Source organism: Gasterosteus aculeatus, chromosome X (genome assembly GCF_964276395.1).
Source record: "Gasterosteus aculeatus chromosome X, fGasAcu3.hap1.1, whole genome shotgun sequence".
NCBI classification, from domain to species: domain Eukaryota; kingdom Metazoa; phylum Chordata; class Actinopteri; order Perciformes; family Gasterosteidae; genus Gasterosteus; species Gasterosteus aculeatus.
The window spans coordinates 6,510,022-6,532,308 of NC_135698.1; the positions used below are offsets into that span (position 1 = coordinate 6,510,022).

Here is a 22,287-nt window from a genome sequence, read left to right on the forward strand (position 1 = left end):
GAATATTGCACGTATTGTATTTGCACTACCTTTTGCAAACCCAACTTTAAGTCTGAGCTATCTTGAATTCCTGGAAGGAATTCGCAAGGTTGCCCAACGGTATGTGGAGAAATGGTTCTGGGTTGACTTTGTGCATTCAGCCTTTCTCAAGGCTTCAGTTTTGTTGAGCCAGTTCGTAGCGCTGCGCCATGTCCATTTATTATTTAGCCAGTGGTATCCAACAAGCGAGAATCCTGTCCGGACAAGTTGTTGCAAATTCTCTGCTACACATTCTCAGCCTGGTTCACAGAACATGCAGAAAAAAACATGCTTTTGTCTTCCGGACTCCCCCACAGTCAAGTGTTTTTTAGAAAATGTTTTAAGTTCTTCCACCAGTAACGTCCCTCCGTTTATTTTTTATGCTGTTGAACTCCTCCGGGAGAAACAGATCGGGCCAGACATCCAGAGTTGTAGCTCTGACCCCGGATATCTGCTGAGTTACTCATCACGTCTTTGGAGTATTTGTCAAGCGTTTGAAACAGACAGAGATCCTTGTTCCACTGGCAGAACGAACAATGTACCAATGTCAGACTGACACTTAACCCCCAAAAGATCTGAGCATGTCTGAGGGAACTGAATTATTGGCAAAAAGTTCACCAATTCCCCATGCTACGAGTTGGAATAGTTACATGCAGAAAGGAAGGCAAATATGGTAAATCCCTTTGCATGCATTCAATAGTTACAATAGCCTGCACAGGAGAGAGGCAAATGAGTCACAGTTCAGCCTTGTGCTCCGTTTCTGGCCCTCCGGGGCTTGAATGTAACTTTCTTTCCTGCCCATTCATTGGACGTTTTCTCTTCTGACCTTTTCCTTCATAGACAACAGAGAATTGGTTGTTCTATCAAACCAGCCGTCTCTTTCCTATTCAGATGAACAATGTCCTACATTGAATCTAGACTCTAGTGTCTAATTGACCTTGTATCTCTTTTATCAAGTCAAAATACATGCACATGAATGCAGACGTGCATAGGCAACACACACACACACACATGCACACGCCATCTACTGCCAATTGGCGTGAAGGTCACAACTAGTGGTAGATGAGCGAAATCACTTTGTCCCTGTACTCCACCAATCACAGCCCCTTTCAGCCCTGCCAGTGGGAACCCTTTAATTACAGTCCCCACTTCACTTCAACAATGTGAGCTTGTTAATGATGTTCCACATTCTGTACTCAACGCCGCGCCCTCTAATTGCGTCCCCCCCCCTCCCTCCAATAACACGGTTGTTAGCGGAGCAAAGATTACCCCCCCCTCACCCCGCCACCCCACCAGGGGCCGGCCTGATGCCCCCACTCAGGCCTTGGGAGCGGACGAAGGACGACTACCCTCCTCCCTCTGCCGTCCTGGCCGGTTCCTCGTCCGTCCGTGCCGATTGGTGGCTCTGGGCCCCCGTTGGCCGAATGAGGTTGAGGCTGGACGCGTCAGCGCTCTGCAGCTTTTAGCGGACGGACTCGGATGTTCTCTGCTGCTGCTCTCCTTACCCTCCCCGTCAACCTCTCGCTGCCTTGTTTGCAGTCCCTCCGCGTCCCCTCTCTCTCTAGGGGTGTATCTGCGTTGTGACAGGGTGCGGTATGTTTGGCGGAATGGTGTTGACCCCCCGGGACGACCTCTGCCTTCAGTCGCACTATTCTATTCATTCATTTTCAGCGAGGCGGTGAGAAGCCGGTGCTTGTTCAATGAGGGAGCGCTCATTTTGAAATCAAACAACATCATCGCACCTTTAGTGAGCCAGAATGAGCAACAGCAACATACAGCTGTAGAGTGAGCGGCTGACCAAGATCAATTTAACACATCGGCTCATTCGGCTAATTATTGCAATGAATGAAGTCGGTGATTCAACCCCATGTTGTAACCTACAGCTGCACAAAATGCATCAGGTAGCGCTGGAATAAAAAGATTTTTGGATACGCTAAAGGTGCAAGTGAGACCCAAAAATATCCCCATTGCCCTGTGTGTACTACCAAAGATTTACAAGTTGCCGTTATCTGTATGTGCTGACCTCACATCTGCAAAGTGTCATTTCGTCAGAAATAGAGCTGACAGGCTGGATGGCGGCCATCTGATGCAACTGTGTTGCGAGTGTCCATAATGCGGAAAGGACATGCGGTCAAATACTGACACTCTGCTGTCCTGGAGGGGATTCTGAGCAGGCAAAATTTGGGTCTATAATGACAATGGCTGGGAGAAATACAATAGCCTTCTGAGTGCCGTTATCCGTAAAGGAACACAAGGGATACATTTGTGTTTTTATATTACACTACAGTAGAACATGATAAAAGAGTAGCTTCTGTTAATTGTTGAGCGTTCAGCTAACCATAGATGCAGTTATGAGTTATCACTATGGTTAGCAGAAGCTATTAGCAACATTTTCTCTCCATCTCTGGATAACTTTGCTGATGTCTTTTGGAGTTACTTTGTAGTGCAGAGTGCTCAGTTTTCTGTAGGATGAGATTTGTTTTAGTTCCATGCAATGCTCTCTTGTCTGTTCATTGAGTGTAAGTGGTCGGTCAATCTGCTCCTGTTTTCTTTCTCATGTAACACCGAGGCTCCCGGACTGAACGTTCCACAGATTCAGAGGATCTGCTGGTTAACGTGTTCAGAGAGTGAATCGGCCTCCAGTTATGCTCCGCCCACAACATCTTCACGGGTTTACTTGGGGTCGGAAATATCCGTAGTCAAGCATTAAACCTTTTGTTGGGGAGTTGGATCATTTTTGGATTTTGTGGGATCATATCTGTTGTCCTTTGTACGTAAATTACACAAATGTAGGACTTTGAAGATAACTGGACAAAAGGCAGTTTGAGATATTTCTGATACAATGTTACTGTGCAACTACTTGCTTTGTCACAGAAAATCCTGGTTGAACCTCTCAATTCCCTACAATTGGGATTTAGAAACATTTCGTATTCTGTTTCATTACCATTTTCACATTTTAGGGGCTGTGAGACAAGCTATAATTACCTAGATCCTGCCTACACTTATCTGATACACGATGATAAACGATAGACTGTTTGTATTTGGTCTTTAATATTTGTTTCTGCAGCTGTTCAACCAACAATTTTAGAGCTGAATCACACAATTCTCTCACCCAGCAGCCCTTCAACCTTTGCCGCCTGGCTTCTCAGTAACATTTGTATTTTCCTACTCTGAAAACCAGTTCACAGCAAACTTGTGGCATTAGCAATGTTCCCTTAGTTTGAGTTGAGATGCTCACAATACGTTGACCGCCGTTTAGCAGCAGTAGCGCCCTATTACGTACAAGCAGAAGTTTAACTACCCGTGTTGCGGTTGACCAGTCAGCACAGTCCTTAACACGCATGCAAAACATTCTCAGCAATTATTTTCTAACATTTATGATAAAACATCTGGCGTTTGACTTTAGCTGGACTTTATATGGAGATATACTGCACATGTAGAAGACATCAAAACCTTAACATTTGCTTTCAGTTTTACAATTGTTCATGACAGAGATCATTATATTTGCCACAATGCATTACATTTATGGCACCGTGGCAAGGTAATGCACGCAGAGTTCCTGTTGAATTGTTTCTTTTGTGATGTCAAACATGATGTAGTGTGTATGTACTGAGGTAAAATGGGGGATCCAGCGCTTATAACATACCACAGCTTTGGTCCAAGAATGTCTTTAAATGTCTGCATGTGTGTGCGTGTTAATGACAGGAAGCTATTAGTGGTTGTTTATGTGTCTCCCCTCGTCACTGTAAAATGCAATGAGGCTATTATACTGTATTATCTACCAGTAAATCATCTAGGCACACATTGTGTTATGGAGCTCTATAGTTTAAAGCAGTAATAAAAAGCCCTCAGTGCTGGTGGCAATAGCGGTGACTAGCATTGACAGCCACCGAGCGCGGGCGGGCAACTCCACGAGCTTTCCGTTGGGAGTTTGACGCCATCACAACAGCTTACGACGCATTTTAAAACCAGTGGCGGAGCTCGTTATTTCCCGGCAACACTTTGGGTCTCCACGCCGGCAGAGAAGCAGAGCGACGTTTCTGCAGAATGAGCCGCATTACTCTCTGAGTAGGAGTTGCATTGCTACGGTTAACAATGACCGGCACAGCTGTGTCCTCGGGTCGGCACCGCTGTGCACCGCTGATACCATTTGGCGGAGGAACTGCGGCTCACCGGCTCCCAGACGTCTCTATTAGATACTGTTTGTGCATGCACAGCTTTATTATTTTGATTTAATACAACAATGCCCACAATTTCCCCATTCTGCTTCCTCTCCTTTCACTTTTTATTTGCACCGCGGCCTGCCTCATTCCCTCCCCCTTTTTCTTCCCCCCTTTCACCGTAGCAATTCGCACCCGAGCAGGACCTGCGGCATGGCGGATATTAAATCAGATTCATTGTCAAGCAGTACAAAAGCATCTGACCCGCGGAAATGTTGTCTAACTAACAACCTGGAGTCGTGCAGTTCCCCCGCCGCCCCTCGCCCTCCCACATTGCAGTGTCCCACCCTTGCCCTCTTTCCATCTCCGGTCTGACATGCTGGTTGTGACAAAACACCCCTCCTCTACAACCGATAGACCCTTCATTTTCTCCCCGGAATTGGTTGCATTGAGTTTTCAGAATGGAACCAGAGCGGTTTGGAATCGGGGTCAGTGAGAGCGCTGTTTAAACGCTGGCCATCGGAATAACTATAGAAAGAGCTGGAGGCATTTATAGTCAGAAACTAAGCAGGACCATTTGACCATTCGCCGACCTTTAACCCTGCCATCAGGATGTACCTTTTGAAAGGACGCTAAGCGGAATTGCTCGGCTGACGCCGGGAATGCAGATGGTAGTCACCGCCGAAGCACACGGCTGCTGAAGAAATGGACGTTCTGGAGCCGTTTTAGAATCGGTTTCAATTAACAGAGAAGACCTGGATAGAAACCGGTCGGACACATTGTTAGAGCTCTCACCAAGTAACACTGGTTTGGAGCTGTTGGGTGAGGCATGTTGGAACTGTAGCACAGCGAAGCTTGTGAGGAGCTGAACAGAACTTGTGAAATAACTGAAAGTTTGGTTTCTGAGACAGTTTTCACCTTATTGCCTTTTTTTGCCACCAGAAATGTAATTTAATAACTTCAAACAAGCTTTGTACATATTCACCCTTTTGTTGTGCTATGAATGTCTTTGTCATTTCAACTTCTTTTCTCTCTCTTCTCTGGTTGTTTCTTTTTTTAACCATAAGTCAAGATAACACTGGCGCAACGACCTCAACAACGACCAGACCCGGTCGCTAGACAGTCACAATTAAAACCTTGCAGTGATGGAGTTGCCAGGTTGTGTGCTCATGCACACAGTACTTATGTTACACACCTGCTTGTCCAATGAGAGTTCATATTTTCAAACCGTAAAACGTCCGCTTTCACAGAGGGAGCAGAAGCAGGGGCGTCGTGGAATCAAAGGTAGTGGCCCCGTCATGGCTCCTTGATGCAGATTCCATTTTGATTCATCAATTATACCCGACATGTTGTTAGATGTTGCGAACCAAAACAGGGTTAATATAGTTGCACCTGTGTGCCCAATGTTTGCAAGCAAGCAACACCAAGCGTGTATAACGTTGGTTTTACATCGAAAGGATTGCCCCTCCCACTCTACTGGATCCACTAATCCTGCATCAAACTCCTAGTGAGACGTAATAAAAGACTACATCCAGATGTCAAAGTAAAGCATTACGAGGATTTGTAACTGACGCAATTACTGAATTTAGTAAAGTAATTCCTTTCCAGATCCTCCGATGCATCACGTGAAATATTTCTGGCTTCCCCATGCATGGTATTAGCGGGGTAACAACCACAGTCTATCTGTCGGACAGCAAATGGCTGAAGATTAGGGGCATTAGGGCAGGGGAACTTCCCTTAGAGTTTAACAAGCTTCACTCCAGGTTTATATCATGATTGATTCTGTGCTCAGAGCTTTTTTATCAATCCATTAGGGCACAGGCTGCAGCATGGCAGCCGTCCAGACACCGGCATTAACATCCCATCTCGGGGCCAGAGACACCGGGAAGGTCAGCGGAGTGTGTGTGTGTGTGAGATAGGTGTGGGGGGGGAAGGGGGGGCGGGGGCCATTAACTACTCTGTTGCAATGATTGCCATACAGCAGCACTGCAGTATTCAATGTTTACCACTGTGTAAGATGGGAGTGAACTGCGGTAAAATTGATTACTTTCATCCTGTAAGAAGGATGTACAAACACTGTTTGTGTTTTGAATATTAAAGTTTGCTTTGTATGCGAGGTGGGGAGAAGATTATTCGGACTAACTTGGATTGGAAAACTTATCAAGGACATTACAGTGAAGGAGAAAATTGCCGTAAAAAGCACTCTTCATTGCATTCATTGGTATTTCACAGAGTTGTGTTACAATTGAGCTTAAACAGGAAATATATGTATCTCCATTGAACTGAAATGTGCATATAAGAAAATATTTTAAAGACATTACCATCTTCATTTGATCTAGAAAAATGCAGTTTTTAGTTTACTTCTGTTAACTCATACAAGGGAGCTGTGCCTGTACAGTACAGAGGGAACGAGTAACAGAGCACATAATGTAGGGTATGAATATTTTAAGAGTTGTGCATTCATCATACTTTGTTAATACAACAACCTATTCAGCAGCAAATTGGAAGATGAGTGGGCGACACTTCTGAAAGCTTTCCTCCCCTCATGTTGGAGCTCTTGCACAAAACCAGCAGCATTCATTATTGCTCAGTCATTTTTATGGCACAGCCCTGCCATCAGCAAAAGACAAATTCTGAAAAGCTCACGAGTTGTCGTTAAATCAAACACTTATGGATTATTCATTAAAAAGTAGCAAACGGAAGACGTTTATAAAGTGCCACCTCCCAACCTTTTGGCAGTGAATCTAGAGCCCACTTTGTAAACACTCACAGTACGCGAGCTCCACCTCAGGATATTGATCCAAGGACACATTAGATCTCTAAATACTTTTCAGAATTATTTTTGCATGTTTTTCACGCTTACAAAGGATTAAAGGCAAATTTGTAGATGTGTTTTTATTTTTTTTTGTAATACGTCAGTTATCTTTACTCTTGGGACTTTGAAGCAAATTTTGCCTCATGTTTTAACTACCCTGGAAACCATCAAATTCCCTCAGCAAACTTCACAGTCATTAGAAATGGGTGCAGGATTACGGGGGGATGGCAGAAACATTCAAATGAATTGTTTTATACTTGCATAAAGAGAGACTCTCCCAACATATTGTAGTAGGCCGTGTTTGTAAAGTAGCCTGCAGAGGACCAACACTACAGTGAGGGCCGTTTGCATTGTGACGTCACCTTAAAGGCACCACAGTTCTCGGACATGCTTAGAGTTGAAATTTGCCAGATGACCTTAAATCCTCACACACTGCTCCTTTAAATGGGAATGCAATGCAATATAAGATTGAATTACTTATTCAAACAGTGTTTTTGCACACACTGTTTTGTCCATAAGCAAGGACAGAAATAGCTGCCTCTTTTCGTTTCATGGGAAACTATTTCCATAATTTTGCCTCCGGGCTAATTGCATAATCTAATCATCTATACAGCCGTGTCTAGCGTAATACATAATTGGTTTTGAGAGCTTTCCTCAAAAGGGAAATTAACATGAAGAGATATTGGTGTAGTCTCCTTGCTGTGTGACACCAAATACTGTACGTCTATTAGCTATCGCAACAGTGTCCATCTGCTTGACCATTCCCGAGATCTTTATGGGGAACAAAGTTTTAGTCTTTGCATCTGGATCGTATGATGATATTATATCACTGCCATATTCTTACCAAATTTGTTTGAGGAATGTTTAATCAACTACTCGAACAAGCAGTAAGTTCTTACGTGGCTTAACATTAGTTGAACAGTTGAGCTGCTTTTCATCGCCTTTTTTCGAAAAAAAATAGTTAATCAAACACAAACACAAATACGTTTTGTAAAAGAAGATCTGAAGCTGCTACTGCTTGACTTTTCGGAGGTCGGAACAGGGCCCCTGAAGAAAGCATCGATGGCCGCGGCAATGCCTGCCAGCCTGCCAATGGCTGCCTGTTCAAAGTAAAAAATATACACAATTGTCATCTGGTATCAAGAAAAATGCAGCGTTGCTTTTATGTCTGCCGAGTCAAATAGTGTCGTCTCCAATTGAGTGGAACTGGAGGGACTCAAGCTGCAGTGGCGACATAAGATTCCGCATCGCATATTTATCCTTATTGTTTTATGTCTCCTAAAGGCAATGAGGCCAGACAGAGCTGCATGCTCGATGCTAATCTATCCAATTGTGCAACAGGGCTGGGTGCGAGCCCGCAGCTGGGAAGCATCCTGGAATATAATTCCCAATTCATAGCTTCCTTTTGTCAGGATCAAATGGGATTGGATCTGCGACTGAATTTGGAAATGTGCTTTCCTATACCTCTTTAAATCGGGTTAGGAGCTCCCCCTCTGACACTCAGTCAAACAAATCTAATGCCACCACAGTGGCTGGGAAATGTTTTAAAATTGACTTTGTTGAAGAACATTTTCCATTATTGTAGATCCATGAAGCCTGAAGTCTCTGCATTTATTTGTTTTAAACAGTGTCACATAGTTTGAGTTTTATAGATTCAGCTTGTGTTTGAGCTTTGTATTGCTGAAAATAGAAAAGTATACATGAATAAATTCTGAATTTGTTTACGCTAACGTTATTTGTGTGTGTTTTTTTTTTTTCAGCTCTATGATGCGTGAAGTGTTCCCTTGCTTGAGTGTTCTCCTGAATGCTGCGGATAATTAGGCTTGATTCTTTCATTGCTTTTCTGCAAGTAAGCGGGACAAAACAAACCTCTTTCTGTATGTATTCCTTTAGAATTAGAAAATGTTCAGCACTTGGAAAGTTAACCAGGAACAAAGGAGGAGAACCAGAAGAGATGTTTGACTGTTCTGTGATCATACTATTATTACATTTCTAATCAACATATTTCCGTCAGTGATCACGTCGTTAAATTTTGGCACTGTTTAACGGTTCCAAATGAGGATGAAAAGATGCTCTTCGTTTCATTTCTTTTTCAATTTTCTTTTTTGATGATTCCAAAATCAAAATATACCAGAGGAATAAAATAATAAAAAAAAACAAGTCCTCAAAGTCGTCCGGCAGCAAAATCCATCTCCGCCGCCCTTTCCTTGGGCTCAGAGCCTCGAGCTTGAGGGGTATGATTCATTATGGTGACATCAACAAAAGATGCATTTTGGTGGAGGGGGGGGGGGGGGGGGGACTTAAACACCCAAATCCCAGAGAGAAGTTATTCATGGTGGTCATGCCCCCGTCAAAGTAATGGATTAAGAGTAGCCGAAGAGAGTGAGGCACACGAATTAGGTGGTAAAATGTTGAACACAGAAAAAACAAGGCAGAGGGATATAATGAGAAGCGTTAATTTGCATACTGCATAAGGTCCTTTTTGTAAGGTCACTTTAGTTTGAGTAATGTCTCACTCAGGGTGTTTTTGTTGTTGCCCGCCATATTTCCAAGCAGCCCTTGGTTATAGTGTTCAACAGATGGATAACTTGTGCGTACATATTTTCTCACCCAGTGCTACCTCATTACTATGAGCTGTGTGGAGCTACAGGGTACAGACGGTTTTCTCCATGAGAAAAAGTCACTTGGACTTAAAAATTCGATTGATTTTTGGAATTAAATATTGTACAATAATAAGTGAAAATTATTTTGAAAAAATGCACTACAAGCCAGATCAACATTTTTTTATACTGTACAGTGTAATAGCAATAGAGGATGAACCACCTTTTGCCCCTGGATTTAATGATTATATTATCACCTAAACTTACTGTATAGTAAGTGTTCATGGTGAATTTGACATCCATGCCAACAGAAAAAAACGTTTAAAGAAGTTTAGGATAAAAGTGTTTTGCCCATTGCCTTTCAAACGCTGTACACAGGTGGATGGCTTCATCAGCCAGTGGATTGGTATCAAAACAAGTTTAAATTCAGGTTTTGAGTAACCTTTCTGAGGCACAGTATGAGTAATCATACATGTACACACATTTTATTTTGCTTGTATATTTATTCATTTGATGTGTTTATATTGTTCATTTTCTTTGCTTGTATATTTCTAATTGTCATGTAAAACTGCACCAATCACCAGAACGAATTTAGGTGAAAGAAAAGAGGCGGAATCTTATGCTCAAAAACCAAGCAGAACAGGGGAAGGTTTTGCATTGCGGTTTCAATGCGAGTGAGTGTTTGTCAGTAACGACCGGTTACTTTTGATAAATAGAGGTCGGCCCGGGAAGAGATGGGCCAACGAGGATAGATAAAGCGCTCCGAGAAGGACCACCCCCACCGATATGTGCGTGCAGCCCACTGGCCGCTGAACCCAGAGGTTTAGACAAAGGCTGAGTGACAACTCGTGCTTTGCGATTCCACCTCCAAACACTTCCCGCCTTCTTTATCGCTTCTGGTGCGCCTCGGTGCTTCGCCCACTGATGCCGGCCTCCGATAGGCTTGTGTTTAGGAGCCCGCTCCTGATTACAGATATTGTATTGCAATTTGCTATCTTTGAAAGCAAACCGTGATAGCATCACCGTTTGAAAGTTGGTACTAACAACACCTGAAAGGGTGGGACCTCCCCCATCAATATGGTTCAGTTTCAGCTTCAGTTGCCTGAGCATTTAATTGGGTTTCCATCCATCCATACACACACACGTATATACGTGTGCATGTATGTGTATGTCTGTGAAAACTTTTTTTTAGACAAAACACCTCTTTCAAGGTGAATGAACATGCCGCCTAGACGCATCCAAACGTGCTGAACGAGTGACGTGCGAAATCCCAACAGGGAAGAAATCGAGTGCATTCAAATAAATTCTGCCCGGTAGCAGCTGGTGCCTGTTGGGTTGTTTTTCAGCCCCTCACTTCACACTCCCCCTCGCCGTTGCCGCAAGGCGAGAGTTTGTGTAGAGGGTGGAAGTATCGACCAGCTTGCCAACTAGAGGAGGGATTTGAGCGGACTGGCGGTGAGGAAACGATACTGTCAGGGTTACGCCAGCTCACTTACCACTTAACTCAACCCCCCCCTCTCCCCTCGCAGATGTTGGATTAGCATCGCAATGGGTACCCCCCGCCTGAACCACGCGCGGCGATACGAGTTTCAAAGTCAAATTCTGCGGGGTGAAGTCCGTTTCTTATTTGGCAGCCGAGGCGAGAAAGCTCTTCAGAATGAGTCACGGGACCACTGAGCTGTTGTCCCCTTGTTCTCCGAGAGGCGAGGACCTTTTGCCTGATGTTTGCTCAGCCGGGTGTCTATGAATAGAAATAGTTTGGTAAATATAGCCTTTGTTTGTGTATTTTCCTCGACCCCCCCACCCACACTTCTCTCACTCAACATGAAACATTTTTGTTCCTCACCGGTTAAACTTTGTGTTTGGTTTCGTTTAACTCCGGGATGTATTTGTTGAACTGATTAAAGGTTTATTTGTTCAGCCAATAACAACCTCTGTGCGCCATTTATCTACCAAAATCCTTTTGTGTTCATGAGAATGTAGATGGGGTTCTTGTTGGGTACCAAATGAAATGGGATGCTGGGTCGATGTTACGTCACATCGGAACAAGGTGGCCACGACCTGACCTGAATTACTATGCTAACTGCTGTTTGCATGACAGCAGCCTGAATGAGGACACGGCTCATGACCACGTTAATTCAGTTACCCGTGTAATGTATGTAGACCATATGCCAAGAATGGAATGCCTTCATAGGAAAATTTATTTATCCAATTGTTTTATTATAAAGTTATGTGCATACTAACCACTCCTCCACCTGGCCTCATTCTAAGGGGCTGGAAGTAAGAGTTTAGAATGATGATTTTTACGTCAGCTTTGTTCCTCTGCATTTCCATCAACAGCTCTGATGTCGAGAAAGTGAACCAAGGCCAAGAAGTCTGACTTTGAAAAAATAATAAATCATATTATTTTAGTCTTGTTAAAAACAATGAAAAAAATGTCAATGAAAAAACACCATCTACCAGCACCAAAGAACCTTTTTTTTCCCTCTCCTCCCCCTCTCGCTCGGCTGCTCCTCCTCAATGGCGGGGCGGTGTGTTTACTGCTCCAATGTTGTTTTCTTACAGGCCCAGCAGGTGTGGCCAGGGTTCGCCAGCCTGGGCCCGAAACCAGATGGTTTCATGTCTCAGGTTCTCCATGCCTGGATAACCTGCCAGCTGCATGTGTCTGAGGCTCAGCCTGATTGATTCCCCCCCCCCCCGGCTTTATCATGTGATGTAGGCCAGGCCTGAACGGGTCAGCCCGACCTATGCTGAGGTGTGTGCACTGACATTTACCTCGCCCTAAACTGAGGCAGTGCAAGACTGGGGGGGGGAAGTAGAGTGCGAAGGGAGAGACAGTGGCCGGATGAAATGTCAGGCTACCGCTGAACCATCGCGTCACACGCAAATACACACACAGAATAAAGCATATGACTGTACACCAGAGTTGATCTACATCAGCCTCAACAGACGATGCAGTGTAACAGTTACAGCTGTTTTTCTTCAACTCCCCCAGTAGAATACAAGTCATTTCTGCTGTACTTTAAACATAATTTGGTTTAAATACCATTTTATTTACCATTTTTACCAGTAGTAATTGGACACAAGAGACAGCTGCAGGTTGAATCCAAACAAAATGGAAACAAATTGTCAGAATAAATCCCCAAAAGATGCACTGTCCAATGTCTGGGTTGTTAAGGCAGCCGCAGTGTGCAGCTCAATAAAAAAAGAATGTACCGAGATAAATTCTAAATAATAAAGGCATTAGAATGCATGAAAGACACGGACAGAAATGTTTTATTTCTTCTCTCCCATGCCTTCCTCAATACCCCTTTCCTCTCTTTCTCAATGTCGGATCTTGTCCACTCACACATACACGGACTGAACGTACTGGGAATCACACATCACAGAATCACAGCCTCCCACAATCTCTCCCTTCAATCTGGGAACCCATCAGCAGTTGGTTGGATGAGGTGGATGTAAGGGCCTGTACATCTGGGGGCTCCGGTGTAGTTACCCTTTTGTGTGTTGCTCCTTGTTTAGAGACAGATCGAGAACCTTTGATGCAAAACGGGAGATGAGAGTTGAGGTATGCACTTCACGAGCTATGTTTAAAACCAATAAAAAAGAACGAAATCATCGTCAGGCTAAACACTCTGGGTTCCAAGATAGCATTTTTTGCCCTTCACACTGAATGCTTAGCAGCATTCGATTAGTCAATACTCTGCGTTCCACAAACGGAAACCAGAAAGTTCCCCTGTTGAAGAATTTTGTTCCCGTGTGTGTGTGCAGAATCTCGTCCTTTCACTCTCTTAAGCAAATATCAGTCATCGTGGCCCTTCTCCATCTTTATATATCAGACGCACAGTGGATTCTTGAGGCAGTATTGATTTCAGCCGGAGGTGACATTCACTGTGTGCGCTGCCAAGTCATTGCCTTTAATCACCTGACTCGTCCTTCACACTTGAACTGCAGCGGTTGTCGAGCTATCAGGCGATGCTGCTCCTCCCACATGAATAGGAGTTAACCGATATCATCGGCTCGCCGCCCGCTGGTCGTCGGACGCTCTGACTCAGTCCAATGGCGTAGCAGTCTATATTGTTTCCAATCATCAACCCATTTTTAATATCTTGGTAAGTTACTTTCTTGCACTTTTCACTTGTTTACTGCTGCTTGGAATGGACCTTGCAGAGGGAACGTCATTATCTAAATGCTAGAGCTAACGTGTATGGATCTTTTCTCCTGATTGAGTATTCCTCGGCTGCACTTAGAAAGCTAACATAAACCTAAAGACCTGCACCCCAAGTGGCTGTCAATACAAAGCTGTATTTATTTCTCCCCCTGAAACTGATCTGAAAGCAGCCCCCCATGTTTTTTTCTTGCTGTACTCAGATCAAGGTCATTGTGAGAATGTACACATTGAGTGAACTGTAAGGAATGTATTAATGGTTGACATAGTTTAGGGTATGAATAAACAGTTGGATTAGATATAAAAAAGTAATAAATAAAGCGTTGAAATAGAGGTAATGGATCAATGGTTAGGAGAGTCAGGCAGTGTCGACCGCAGCCTGAAGTTGTGTTGAATAGCAAATAGGATGTGAGAGGGAAAGCAATCACTTGTATATGTCAGTAAGGTCACAGGGGCTATACTATTCATTTAGAATATTATTCAGGTTTAAGTCTTTTCAAATGAAAAAAGTGGTTACTTCCTGGAACAGTAACATTGGCCGAGTAATCGAGTGGAAATAGGATTCCAGGTGTAAGTGTTTATTGGTTGGGATTGAAATGATCGCGCTCTCTGACACTTATCCTCGGCACTACCGGCCTATTTGCAGTTTGCCTCACTCACCCGCTCTCACTTTGCCCCCCGCGTCCCGCTAAATGCTTATATTTATTTAGCTTTTTGGCTCGGTGTCGATCATCTCATTAAGCTGGCACACAATACACCATTTTCTGCAAGTCCAGCATTGCTCGAGCGTGATGATTGGTCCTGATGGAAATATTGTTTTTGTGCAACTGAGGCTCTTTGTTTCCGCAAGACCCGACTTTAGTAATCCCTCTATATATCTATAGATATATATCTATATATCTATAGATATATAGAGCTCTGCTCTGTTAAATCGCACCAAGCCAATCACAGCAGAACAACGACGCCTTTACAGAGACAAGATACTGACGCTGAAACTCACACAAATCTATCAAAACGCTGGAAATTGTGTCCTACATAAATCATTTTTGTATTTTTGTAACTGTCACCCCGATCCTCACTTTCTGTATTTCAATGTAAAGATTCAGAACCCTTCTCTTCAGCTGTCTGATGGGGAAGTTAGGCCAGTAACTTTTTTTTTTTTGGACCACAATACTTTCAATTAATTATACACATTTTGATCAGTATAGTCAGGAAACCTATCATCACAAAATAAAGGCCACTAAATCGGGGAGCTGAAACCGACTGCTGAGGATGAGATGAGTCAACACACGTCACTGTGATACGAAGTGTATAATTTTAAGAGACCAGCTATTGTTGTTGCAATTCCTGCATACACGACTCGAGCCACACAGGAGGAGGAATAAACCGCCGAAACCACAGTGATGAACGAGGAGCACCTCAAGGCTTTTAGTACGTTCGGTGTGACTTGCGTCATTTTTACTTCCTACAATCGAACTGTGTTGCACCAGTCGTTCCTCAATCCATACAAATGGATTGTGAGGTTTGTGCTTCATTCATCCTCTTATTAGAAACCAAAAACTGAGCCAGCAGGAGAATGAAAATTTAGATTTAAATCCACCACGTGGCCAGAAACATAAAATATAATGGATGCTAATCTTGCAATGTAACTAAAGGATGTGCAAATAATCAACCGTCTGCTAACCAGTTCATTTCAGAGTTCAGAACCTACACGTGCGTAATTTAAACTTCTCATTTCAGCTCACGTTCGTTATTAGAAAAATACTACATAATATCCCGGTTCACTCAAAATGCTCAATTTGCTACAAAGGGCCCCTTTTCTTTTTACAGCTATTGCCCCGTGAAAGACTCAAAATGACATGATTAATTTACCACCGATAAGTCAAACTGTGAAGCATGCCCTGTTTGCCTACATAAAAGCTTGAAGAAAGCACTGACACGGATCTCCGTCCTCTGTAAACGAACGTCCACACAAAACGTCTCTCATCGTTGCAGATTATAGTGTAATTAATTCTTCTTGGGTAAGAGGAATTTTTCTGAGAGATTGCCATTGTTGATAACGTGCCTCAATTCCCTTCTGCTGGGCTTTAAAGGTACGACTTTCAAATGTTTAGTACATTTTAAAATGTGCAAAATTCTATTACCCACAATAGCAGTTTGCTGACAACATTTTCATTAGCGGTGTGTCGCCTCAATGCTCTCGAGTCGCTGGGTTTAAATTGTGATATTACGTTACGCGTTTGTTGGGCATTAAAGCGGATGTTGTTGACTCCTGCTTATTTATGTATTTGCATGTTTGTCACACGTCGCCTCGCAATGCCAACCCGGCCTCGGGCCCCTTTAGTCAACTTGACTGAGGTCATGCACCAGCAAGCATCGCGGCTCCTCAGGAGGCCTTGTGAGCCTCGTGTGACACCTGCAGGAAAAAAAAACACACCGAGTCCCGCGGGTGCAGTGATTACTTTGCAGGGACATTACATGTAATGACCTCCGTGGCAGAACGTCTGCCAAAGCTTGTTCATCACGCAGACAGATCTCCATAGACGGCCCGAGCGCTTCTGCGTGAATGCCTTGTAACTTACATGAAGTGTCATATAACTGACACTCCACACTCAATGCAATAATTCAGTCTGTAGTTATTCTCATTAACTGTGAAAAATGTTCCAGGTTTTTTTTTTTTTAGATCCTAATAAAATGTGGTGGAATAGCTGTAAATCATTGTTATTTAGTAGTAGACCTTCTTTTAAATATGTACCTTAGGGATATTTGCGAAATGACAATTTGTCTCTGTATAATAGAGAAGTGACATGAATAAGCCTCAGTAAAGTCTCCCTTCTGTGTCCTTTGTCTGGTACTCAAAGAGCTTATCGATGAAGATGGCGGCTTTGAGTGATTCTTGCGCAGTTCTTGTGCGTTATGAAGAGAAACATTTGGTTGTGAGTGTAATGGATGAGTCCGATATTGGTCTTGGTGAGACTCATCAAAAAGGTCATTTATTTTTGTGTGAACGATAATGCGACTCCTTCATTCGGGTAATATGCAAGTGTGTTATATATCCTGAGTCTGTGACAGACAGCAGCATCCACTTACCTTTTTCCTCATCAAAGCACTTCTGATATCTGAGGATTGTCTAGAGATACGAGGATGAGCAGGACCAGTGTTTGACAGATGGCTCATTTGCCATATTGTGTGTTTATCGAGTCGGATCCGAAAAAACTGTGTATTTGTTGTCACAGAACTCTGTCGTCTTATGAAAAGTCCTTCCTGTTCCAAATGCAACATTTACTCATAGAACGATTTACGCGATCACTGGAGAATAACTGGAGTGGAGCAAGGGTGAAACGTGATGCCGTAAATTTGACGGCGAGCGGTGAGGCATTAATTCCCCTCATCTATCATGTCGCGCTCCTCTCCCTGTGACTTCAAACCCATATGGAAACCTTTTTATAACGCTGATTGATCTGGTAATGATCAGTGGGTGCCTTCACCTCCTTACTCTCTGCTTCCTTTTCAGTGTTTTACCAATTTGGCTGACCTACATACTGTAGGAAGACGGGCGTGTTCAGAAAAGCATTTTGAACACACCACAGAAAACACTTTTTTCGGTGTGCTAAAATTGAGCTTTCCTGTATCCGTGGCGAAGTACCGTAGCAAACCAAAATTGTCCGTTTTTTATACCTCTCGTAATTCCATTTTCAAAGTAGTTCTTTGAACATGCCACAGAGAGGTGAGTCACATGTGAGGCCACCTTTCTCCATCTCCTGACCGCCGTCCTGTGACAGCGTGAACTCTCCTCACTGGCTTTCCACGTCTGGTTTTCATGTCAGACAACGGGTGGAATAAAAGGTGCATCACAAGCTGCCTCATTTGGCTCAATTCCTGGACGCCCATGGGAACATGATGTTGTTTCACCATCAAGGCACCCAAAGATTGAGCCAAGATTGCCTTTTGACTTCAGTCTACACTAAATACCCATGAAAAGGTCCAAGTTGGAAAATAATTAAAACTTCCTGAAATGATGGATATTTTGACTTCCTCTGGCAGTGCTCTTCCTTCATAATGTGACTTGTTAGGCAAAAGCACTCAAGCTATTAAAAATAGACCCTTTAGATTGCTATTTACAATTACAGACCAAATTGATGACTCAGTTACAAGTGTAAATGGGCCAAATTGGAAAAATATAATATTGTGAAATGGTAAATAAAAACAATTTGACAGAAACATAATGATATCATGCACCACATGCATGTTACTTTTGCTCCGACAGGTATATATATATATAAACCTGCTGTATATCTGAGAATCAGTTGAGGCACAAGACTTTACAGCCTGTTTCCATGGGAACACCCACGCTTTCTTTTTTTAAAAGAAGGGTTAAAGTGCTGCATAATTCTAAATTTAATTGATACATTTATTTTGTTAGGAAAATGGATGGATAAAAAGTCACAGGCCAAGGCGTTGCTGAGCATTGAGTTGGTTTTAATTTGAATTCAAAAACTGTAAATAATCAGATGTAAAGTGACATCTGGCCTTCCTTTCATAGTTTCAAGTAAAATGAATAGAAATCTCACCTGTATCAAGTCATAGTTGTTGTTTTTTAGCCTTAATCTTGATCTACCAGTCAACAACATTGGCTTTTCATACCCGAGTGTCATTTTTTTTTCTGCTTTGATGCTTAAAAAAAAAAAGTAAGAGTATTGAAATCGTCAAAGAATCCCTGAAAAAATTAAACATGATATCTCATCAACAAAATTACAAATAGAAGGATTTGTGTGTGTTCTGTCGGAGGAGAATTTGTAGAGCTGCATATTGTGAGTGTCTCAAGAACTCGGTGTGTGACCTTTCTTGGGAAACCCGTGACCTGACCAAGTCCACGAGGGCATCGTGTTTGGAAGATAGGTGCCTGGACTGACCTGTATCCTGGTCTTCTCCTCTTCTGTCCACTTAGTCTGTCAAATATGATTCACTAGGTCCCATTAAGGGAGGGACATGAGTGTCTCCCAACGACATCTGTTTAGAACTTATCTTCCTTTTGTTGGGGGTCTTCTGTTTACCTCTTCCTCGAACCTCTCAGAGACGTATAAAAGCTCCCCCAGAAACTTGGTCAGATCTTCCTGCTCCTTTTGGGGGAAGGAACAATCTGCCCCTTTTCAGCTGAATTGTAGACATTTGACAGACAAACTTCCACCACATGTTCCAGCACATAAACATCTACTTCAGCTGTGTGCCAATTCTTTGTGTACAACAGGAATTAAAAATGTAGAAGAAATGCTATTGACAGAGAAGATCCAGCCCCCCTGCCGGCGCTGTCAGGTGTCTCTGCGCATCGATTTGACCCGGCTTCTGCTCTGTGTGTTGCAGGTTGCCCGTGTGGGTGGCCAAGAGGATGGAGGCCGCGAGGGCTGTTCCCCAGGCTTTCAGGTCAAACGCTACCAGCTGGCGTTCACTGGATCATTCCAGAAAGGCCAGGCGCTTATACAAGGTCAGTGCAAACGGAGTCTCTTAATAACGCTTTGAAGTTCCCTTTCTCTCTCTCTCTCTCCACGTCTCTCTCTCTTTCAAACGATGGCATTTTGCAACACAAATCTGTGGGTTTGCATGCATGTTTTAGTCCTCACATTCATTACTATTCTTGTGACGTCTATTTACAAGCCGCAGCTACAACGTGTTGGGTCTTGGCGCTACACAGATGAACAACGACATCATCTGTCTCTGCAAATGAATTATTCCCCTTGATTGGGGGGGTATTTCTGAACGTTTTTTCTTTCTTTGTTCTTTCCCCGAACAAAGCTTGGGGCTGCTCAGTGTGTGTGTGTGTGTGTGTGTATGTACTGTGCGCGCTCGCATCCCCGTTTGGATCTGCAGTCCCGGTTGACTCGGCCCCCTACAGCCTCGCAGGGACACTATGGTATGAATGCAGGAACCTGTGTTTGATCTCAGTCGGTTTACGGTTCGAAACACCAAAGGTTGGAGAGGGAGTCGGGGACGGGGGTCTCGAGGGTTCACGCCGCAGCGTTGCAGAGGCCCGTTCGTCCCCACGCAGATGTCCGATCTCAACTCAACATTGCTCCCTGGTCAGGTGTGCTCCTCTGGAAGCCCGCAGGCCCAACCGACAGTCGGCTCGCCTCGCTTTGAGCTTTATGGCTGCCGGCCGAGTCTCTCGACGCAGGTCGACATGGCGCCGCTCGCTTTCTGCAGTTTGTTTCAAAGCTGAGGAAGTTTTTACTTATTCATATGCTCAATAAGTGATTTACCTTCACTTGGGGGGGTTGTGTAGTGCTTTGGTGAACATTCTGATGAAACCGAATGAAAGTATGTAAATCAGTCGGACGGGAATCATTTAGAGTTTGTTAACGCAGTGTGTCATTCATCGTGGAACTTGATTTCATTCCTCTGTTAGTAGTATCGTTGTGTTGAAGCTACACCAGTGTTTCTCAAACTGTGGGGCTTGACCCTCCAGTGGGTCGCATGGATAAATTCTGAATTATTTTATTTCAAGAATTTCCCATATTACAAAAGTATGAAGTATACGTGCTGCTGTTACTTTTATTATTATTTAGATGGTTGTACATTGAATTTGTTCACAATATGGTGTTTTATTTGAAAAAGCATGGATAGAGCATAGAAGGTGTCACAAAATGTTATTTCAATAAAAATTCAACATGTACGATTTTGTTGGGGCAGTGGGGCATGAACATCTTTTTTTACCCCCAAAGTGGGTCGTGTCAGAATACGTTTGAGAACCACTGATCTACTCACTCGGCAGAAACACATTTACTTCTTATAGTTCCAGACGGTCGTGCAAAGCTTGCAGAAGTATTCCTAGGCAGCACTGCCCTATTTTCTAGCTGGCCCTGGACCGTCAATTAGCTTTTCCAACTGAAAATGTATCATTTCCTACCTAGCTGGCAAAACACAACATATCAGAGCATTTTCTTCTTCAACCTTATTTTTGGGCTTTATTGTGTTTTATCCGGTCAGGCATTGAGGCATTTTGTCATCTGGAGGTTCAGCGGAGCGTGTAGTAGGAGACAGATCTCAGTTCTGCTTAAGTGCTCTGCTTTGGGGGCGACAGAGTGGTTCTATTACCTTGAATATGCTCCTGTCAGCAGAAACACCTTTCACCATAGGGGGGTCCCAGTGCTCACAAATTATGGAAGAAGCCAGTGGTCACACAGATGCGCACACACACACACACAGCAGAAACATCAAGTTCAGGTATAGAGCGGATTTTCACTCTGTTTTGTTTTTTGCATAGATGCAAAGAAACGCACACCAGAAAGGCAAGTTGATCACTTTAAATTCAAAGCACTTTAACAAACGCAACGCCACAGCAGGAGCTGAGCAGCACGTCAGAAAAACAATGAAACAACGACTACAAAACACCCATACGAAAGCAAATAAAGGCAAATGATTTTAGCATTCAACTCGATTGATCCCTCCGATTATGTGGGTGACTCCTCAACACCACCCGGATGGATGGATCAAATGCGGCGATCAAAGCAAACAGTGTTTCTACGTCTGTTTGGAGGCATTATCAGCTAGGATTTCAAAAAAATTACATAAAAGAGACCCATTGCCCTGAGCGTAACAATGTGTCGCACTCACTGGTATGAATGGGCATTTGAACAAACCGTCTGCTGAGAGGGAGCATGATTCATACTGAGTGCCAGAGGCTGAAGCCAGGCCCAGTGACACATGCAGATGTATGTAAATTCTGCTCAGCCCCGCGCCACCTCCTCTAGACCTCCCGTGTAATTACCAGCGATGGGGCGGTCTGTTAGGAAGAGATACCTGTTGGCGCAGACCCGAGTTCAAGGACATTCATCCCGTCGAATGGCCGCATCCGAGAGACTAACATTCACTCTCCCCCTCTCTCTCTCAGTCTCTGGCTATCTCACACTTGATGCATCTCCTGCTCCATCCGTCACGGTTTCCTCTTTCTGCCTATTCGTTTTGCTCACTCCTCCCGTCTCCTCTCGTCCAGCTAGTAAGTGCTTGCATGAAAATTTGATGTATTTAAAAAACGGCGTAGAGACTCCTTTTGCTCCATGTGTAAGAGGCCTTCATGCGGAGCCCTGCTGGATTATATGATTTGTCTGTGCTCTATTAAGGGTGCCATCGTTCAATCAGCGAAACCTCCCCGACGCACGTTTTTTTTGCGACTCAAACCATCCACGTATTTCACGTGAAAATCACTTTCATCCAAGTATCTGGATGTGATTTGAAGGATGATACAGATAAAACTTACATCGGTACATCTGCACTGCAGGGATGAAGTGTTACGCAATTAACCTCACATTGCCCGCAGCCTACAGCTCAATTTGAAAACCATTGTGAACAAAGAATAAATTGATTTAAAACATAAAAGGCTTAATAGAAAAGCCTGGAAATTGCTTTTTTTCACCCAAGGAGTTGAGTTTATTCCGGCGTAAGAGAGGTTTTACCTGGTGGTGAGGAATGAAATATGGACTTCAAATCATGAAATAACATCAACGGAGTTGATCCTTTTTTCCTGAAATGAAA

At 43.5% G+C, this 22,287-nt stretch overlaps 1 protein-coding gene across 1 annotated transcript in view; it reads left to right on the forward strand.

Moving 5' to 3' along the window:
- Positions 1-22,287, forward strand: part of cdh13 (cadherin 13, H-cadherin (heart)) — a 251,006-nt gene that overhangs the window by 63,074 nt on the left and 165,645 nt on the right. The window contains exon 2 of the mRNA XM_078081980.1: positions 19,123-19,243. Within this exon, the coding sequence (XP_077938106.1) occupies positions 19,123-19,243 (121 nt within the window). The remainder of the gene's footprint in view (positions 1-19,122; positions 19,244-22,287) is intronic.